The 7,178-nt window shown below is 42.0% G+C and overlaps 1 protein-coding gene across 3 annotated transcripts in view; it reads right to left on the reverse strand.

Moving 5' to 3' along the window:
* Positions 1-956: 956 nt before the first annotated feature.
* Positions 957-7,178, reverse strand: part of abhd17ab (abhydrolase domain containing 17A, depalmitoylase b) — a 12,186-nt gene continuing 5,964 nt past the window's right edge. Inside the window, exons 5-6 of one of the 3 annotated variants that reach the window (XR_013935696.1) lie at positions 3,773-4,119; positions 957-2,664 (exon numbers count right to left, since the gene is read on the reverse strand). Coding sequence is in view for 1 of the 3 variants with exons in the window: in XM_080473016.1 (XP_080329142.1) it covers positions 3,894-4,119 (226 nt within the window). In the remaining 2 variants the exon portion in view is untranslated. Of the gene's footprint in view, positions 4,120-7,178 lie in introns of all 3 variants that reach the window. The other 2 variants (XR_013935697.1, XM_080473016.1) reach the window with 2 other exon arrangements.

Genomic DNA, 7,178 nt, shown 5'->3' on the forward strand with positions numbered 1-7,178 from the left:
CTGTCATATCTCTCTAGTTTCTATTTTTCTTTCAATCACATTGACGGAGTGCGTTGTGAGTGGGGGAACTGGACCGTGTGTGTCCCGGAGACGGTGGTGGGCCTCTGATTTTAACTTGTCAAGCACTCTGTGCCGCATTCGAAAGCATGAAAAATGCTCTTTAAATAAAGATTGATTGATGGTTAGATGTTTGTACCAATCTCTAAGTCTCGAGAACAGTGTAGTGTGCACCTCAAACACAGTTGTCATGCTGACGGCACTCAGAACCTCTTGCGTGCGCATCCACAGTCCTTCCATGGGCGTCTTCATCAAAGCTGTTTCGTGCTCGGCCTGGTGTGAAAGTGCTTGATGCTGCGGGTCAGGCTGCACTAACTTTTGTCTCACGCAGTGGGATGTACCGCTGCAGCTGCTTTTAATCCATAAGAGCATTTGAGTGAGAGACCAGATTGTTTATGTAGTCTATTGAGAAAAAAAACCAAAAAAAAAACCGCTGGCACACGAGTGCGTCTGTGTGAAGTGGGGGGAGGAGGGCGACTCCAGCTCACTATCCATCTGTCTGTTCCACATGGTCACAGTAATAGGAGGCTCGGCCCTCGCACTGGTTTTGTGTGTGTGTGTGTGTGTGTGGGGGGGGGGGGGGGGGGGGGGATAAAAAAGAATCAAAGGAAACCATCAAACGCTTACAGTGGCAGGAAAAAAATAAATAAAAAAAACACACCAGGCAATTAAAGACTCATTTAACCATCAGGCCAATTCTTGGATTTTCCTAGTGAGGCTTTTCACCACAGACAGGTCTGGATTCAAAGGTTGCCAGAGCCGCCACAAGTGGAAAATCAAAGTCTGAATAGACATCGATTTAATCTTTTGCTGCAAATTTGATCAGAGACATTTAGAGTTATGGCATAGCTCCAAACAAACACACACACACACACAAATAAAAAAAGACCCACGTTATTATAAACTTCTGGTTACGGTTTATTCACTTATTCTCTTGAACATTTGGTAAAGAGACAATATCGTCAAAAACTAAAAATTTGTCAAGATAACAAACGATGGATAAGAATGTGCAACACTGAAAATGTTACCCACAGCTGTGTTACAATAAACCCGCCTTGAAATCCACACATTCAAATAGTAACGTATTTGGTTTTGTTTTGTTTTTAAAGTAAAGCTCTTTGTGTGTAGCCACGGTGTCTTTCATTCTCACACATCTTATCTAAATAGAATGAACAAATCTCTGATGTATTGCTTGGTTAAACTCCGACACAACTGTTAAAACAGCATTGAAAAATAAAATAAAAAATACAGTTGAAGTATAGCAACCATACTGTTCCTGCATATCTCTAAGCTGGCATGTCCCGGTATAACACATATTTAGCCAGATTAAAAATGTACGGTGAATCTGAATTCTATGGTGGAAAAACATCAGAGACAGATCAGAGGTTGAAGTTGGGATATTTTTGAATAATGACGATGCAAAAAAACAAACAACTGCTCCTCTTCACACAGAACAAAGAAGTCTTAACACTGACAGGCTCAGCTCAGTAAAAGTACTTGATCCATTTACCTTTCACCTTTAAATGTCCTCATTTTAGTTTGAAGGTTTGGTGATGTGCCGCCACTGCATCCTGAACAAAAACTCTTAATGTTGGACTGCATGATATCTATTTAAAATTTTTATAAGTTATGCTTAGTCAGGCCGGGATTTTCTTCAAAAATGAGGAATTTCAATTGTGATTTATCACACGAGTTAACTTCAAATGACTGGACCGTGGCAGCCTGCTCATGAAAATGTGTAAGGTTCATCCTTGATTAAGTGGAAAAAATTTTTAAATATGGAAGGCTGATTCGTAGACTCTGCGGTGTAATAATTAGTAACATTTTCTCATAATTTAGTGCAATAAGATCAACTACTTGTTCAAAACCACACGTTTGAGCATTAAGTAGTTGGACAATCTCTGTATCAGCTAGAAAAAGAGTGTGCTGGAATATCAAGTGTTAGAAAGAGGTTACGCTTTATGTCTGTAAATATTCAATGGTACTTGTGTGCGGAGGTACAACTAATATGCACAATTATTTTTTCATTTTTTTTTAAATGCCTAACCCAAGGAAGGAAGACAAGTACAAAATACCTATTGATGCCAGGTTTTTTTCGGGACACCCTCACACAGAATGGCAGTAAAGTGTAATTTCAACGTGTAACTGAAAAATGTATGTCAACACTCGTCATACATCTAACTTTTAAAGTTAACGTTTAAAATGTTATAGTTTCAGAATTGCTTCATAATAAGACTCTCTATTAAAGCTGATAAAGCTGTGAAACGCCCTCGGGTTGATGCTACTGTCTGTGCTAATCTGATCTTGGTGAAACAGGTAAATGTATTTGAGGCGCATCCATGACTGAAAAGAAGAAAGAAAACTTTTTTTTTTTTTTTTTTGCTGGTGGTCATGAAACACTACTGTGTTTTCATTCACACTAAAGTGCCCCATCAGAAGGGAGCACAAATGACAGAAGAGGAGTGACAAAATATAATTCAATACAATAAAGACATAAGGGGATTAAAAACAGAGCTGAAGGGGGCCTACGACGGCCCGTTTCATTTTAGCGTTGCTCCTCGGTTCCAGGGTGAACGAAACAGGAACTTCACTGACAGCTGTGGCCTACTGGGGCGACACATAAACAAAATTAAAACAAAACACACGGGCTGAACGGACTCTCAGACATTCCACTGACTGAAGGAACAGGAGATGTTTTCCTTTTGAGGCTCTGGTACTTTTAGTTTTTCCTTCAAGAGCCGGGCCACAATCAGGACATGGAGGAAAACGCTGAGTGTTATCAAAACTGTTCAGGCTGTTGTCGGCGGGTTTGCGCCTCTGTTTTAGGAACCTAATCTGGTGGAATCGAGGATCAACTAGCTCCATCGCTCTGGAGGAGTTCACGTGACCGCACCTAAAACAAGTGGAGAAACACAACCACCGCAAAGCCTCAAACAGGGTTTACCTGAGCAAAACGTTCGTTACAGTAACAACGAAATACAGAATTCAAAATAACAAACTAATACCCATTTATGCACCTCGTCACCACAATATTAAAAACACTATGCAAAATAATGCAGTCCAATGCAACATAAACCAACCAATATCTACAACTAACTGGGAGGTTAATACCCATGAAACGTCACTCGTGTTCATATCTTTACACTGGATTGCATTGATTGCTCACGTGCGTCTAATATAAAAGTGGTAACTCAAATAATATTACTTGCTCGCTATTCTAAAAGATGATGACAAAAAACCCAAACATTTCCCAGCACGTCTGAGAAGCCGGAGATCCCTCGACTCAAAGTGCTTCCCAGGCGTCCCCATTAGTCCGCAAACTTTGGTTAATAGCAGAAATTAAAGTTTTGCACAAATTGCACGCGGCTGCGAAAACGACAGAATCTTCCATTGTCGACCACGAAGTAGAATGATGACCTCCGTGGTTATTTTTAGTTTGTTGTTCGCCTTACTCATCGCCATCGATTATCAACAAAAAGCCTTTCACCTGTAGACGCCGCCCGCATTATTGCACCGAATATTAACACCGTTTCCTGCCGTGTGACACACGGCAGCTGTGCTGGTAAAGTTTCTTGCAAGAACGCAACAGTCTAAAATGCTGTTCATCACACTCACACACATCCAAACACGAACACACGCCTCCCGCCCGTCTCGAGCTACGGTCGGCCCGCCGAGCCGCCGCTCTCCATCGAATGCTGCGGTCTGGAGAACTCACGTTATCTCAACGTCATCTTCAACACAGAGCGGCGAGGCCGGAGGTGGACCAGGAGAAGAAGGGGGGGGGGGGGGGGGGGGGGGGGGGCGATGAGGACGGTGACGACTGGCGGAGGCGACCGTCAGGCTTGTTGCACCGCCAGCTCCTGTCCTATGAAACGACGCAGGCGCTCCAGATACTGGCTATACAGTTCAATGTCGTTGTGTCCCGCTCCCTCCACCCACAGGGGCTCCACCGCCTTGGGGCAGCGCTCAAACAGGGCCAGCCCGTGGGAGAAGTCGATCACCTCGTCCTCGGTCCCATGGATGATGAGTACCGGAGACGTAATCTTGGATACTTTCTCAATGCTGAAAACAAAACAAAACAAAAAAAAACTGTTGGGAAAGAGAGGCTGAAAAACTTTCCTCTGAAAATATATTAGGATACAATATTTGTGCCATAAATATAAATGGAAAATGACGGAATCTGTTGTGTTATTAAAGTAAAAAGAAAGAAAGTAAAAGCAAGAACATGTGAACACATGAAAACTCAACAATGGGGTGAAAGTATCATATTTCTATTGAAATGAAAATGTACTTTATAAAAAGTGTCATTAACTAAAGAATCCCTCCGATTTAGCAACGGCATCGATCAAACATGGTGTCACAGTTTTGAGTAATAAAATATTTATTTTTAATAAAACAGTTTTAGCACCGAGTGATTAAAGTAAAAATAATACCCCACAATTATTGAGGATAAAAAAAAACTAAACAACCATAATGTAAAACCATAAATGTGAGTAAGCCAACCGTAATAACTTCTTTTTTCAACGTTCACTGCTTTTAAAATGGATACCACCCATGACGCATCGTATTGGGCCATTAAATGATTCTATTAAACTCCGCCTCCGTAACCTGGGTGTGACTTTTGACCGGTCTGTGTCACGACACATCCTGTTAACATGTTCCTGCCGTTTCCATCTGCACAACAGAGCTAAACTAAAAGGAATGGTATCCAAGGTGGAGCTCCAGATGATTTTACAAGCTTTTAGCTATTCTCATTCACGCCGCTGCAAAGCCCTTTGGACTTGTTTAAAATCGGTCGTTTCCAAGTCGCCTTCAAACTGTCCAGACTGCAGCTGCTCGTCTTTTAACAGGAACAAACCGGAGACACACACACGACCCCTTGTCCTCTCCCGTCCTCCCTTCATTGTGCGTCTCCAGCTCTCGCACCTAAGCTGTGGAATGCTCTTCCCCTTCAGCTGTCGACTCCTGCGGTACGTTTATGAAGCAGTTAAAAACATTTTTTTTTATTCAGGCAGGCCGTCTACCTGCAGCTGTTCAAATTGGACTTTTTTTGGTTGTATAACTATGTATATTTACAGCTCCTTGTGATCCATATCTGAGAAAGTCGTGTTCTTCTCAACTTCTGTATTCTTTTGTTCCTCAGCAAATTTGCTCCATGTGTAGAAGGCAAGTGACTTATAAATCTGTTTGTGTGCAGAAAGGTGACGACGTGCACATTTTTCTATTCCATTCAAGCACAAAGTAAGCGTCTCCTGGGTTTTGTTCATCACTTAACACGGTTACAAGTTAACATATTTATTGTGAACACAAACACACAAATCAGATGGTTGCTTCTGTGAGATAATACTGGCACACAGATAAAGCACACCGACCAAATGTTGAAGTTGGAAAACAAGCCATCTAATCAAATAGAGCTATACCAACAAGATGCACATGGAAGGAGGCCAGCGGCCCACTCTGAAGCTGAGCAGCGTGTGAACGCTGGAGGCTTTCTCAACCATCTACTGACTGGAAGGCTTCCCCTGGTTTCCTACCACCTCTGCTCCGCACCCACTCGTACCATCTGAGACGACACGCCGCGTTCCGGCTCGTGTCGGATGATATTGACCTCGATCAGACAGAGAAAGTGAAACTAAACTGGCGAGGACAGAAAAACACCGTGAGTGATGGGAGCAGAACCTCTGTGTCCTGGTCGTCTGGCTGACGGAACAGTTTTGTAGTCAAGGGATATATATATATATATATATATAAACAATTAACAAAAAATAAATAACACTTTTAAGTGGGAATCACATTAGGGTAGGTTACATCAACCAGTTCCAACAATTCAGCTTAAAAAACACTGAGTTTTTTAAACTCTTCTCCTTTTGAAATGTGAGGAAAAGCATTTTCTATTAAATCTTCCTTGTATTTTTCGTTTGTTGACATGCAGGTTACAACTACTTATTTATTCATTTATTTGCAAACATGTACAAAAATAGACTTAAGAGAGGCACACCAGCACGGAGGTGAGAGTTTCACTGCACGGGAGCCAAATACTATACCGTAAAAAAGCATGCTCTTGAAAATAAATGAATGATTTTTTTTTTTTTAAGGGATTTTGTCCTCCCATCAGGTGATCCAAAGAAAATCAGAGAGTGACCCACATTAAGTCCTGAACCATATTCAAAAATAGTACATTATACTTCAACATCCACCGGCACGAAGCTTTAAAAGAGACAAATGAAACTAGTTTCATAAGACAGAAGGTAATTTTCCAAAATGTCTGCACAATGGTGGTGAAGTGGTTAATGCCCTCGCCTCACATGGAGAGCATCCCTCAGTTCGGGGGTTCGATCAGAACCTCTCTGTATAGAGTTTGCATGTTCTCTCGTTTCTCCATTTCCTTCCAGCAATTTAAAATGTTTGAGGTTTATTGCTGGCTCAAAATTCCATGTGTGTGTCTTTCCACCTGTTCCCAGTGATGGACTGGTGACTTGTCCCGGGTGTCCCCTGCCTTTATTCGTGGTCGGCTCCAAAACATCTTAAATTGGCTTTACCCGAAAATATGGATTCTGACATGTTATTTTCCTTATAGGAGAGCAGTAAGAAATAAAATACTCTTACTGTCGGTAAGATATTATTTATTCACTTTCATTTTCGCTGAAAGTGACCTACATTGACTTGTGACACACTTCTAATCAGAACTACTGTGCAGCTAAGTCAAAACTAGTGCAACGTTAGTCAAGTGTGACTTTCCTCAAAGCCTTCCGACGAGGACCGAAAGGATTTTGATGTAACGTCACTATTTAGTGCTCCTGAGATAAAGCGCTTGCAAGCATTCAGTGCCGATTTACCTCTCCTTGGCAATCTCAGAGGGACGCACAAAAGAAGGTCTGGGGAACACCGACACATTGTGTTGACGAGTATCTAATCCGACATTACGAATGGAGAGCGGCAGCGGTTCAGCAGAAAACAGGTTTCAAACAAGGAGCCAGATGAGAATGATTGCTGCGCTCGGCACAGAGAGATCAATCCATCAGCACAGCAGAGACCTGTGGCGTGTCCGTTTTTCTTCTTTCAAAATGAGAGCCTCCTTCAACAACTGTATCCTCTTTGATGTACTACAGCCTGTTGATGTT

The sequence above is a fragment of the Lipophrys pholis genome (assembly GCF_963383615.2).
Source record: "Lipophrys pholis genome assembly, chromosome: 10".
Lineage (NCBI taxonomy): Eukaryota > Metazoa > Chordata > Actinopteri > Blenniiformes > Blenniidae > Lipophrys > Lipophrys pholis.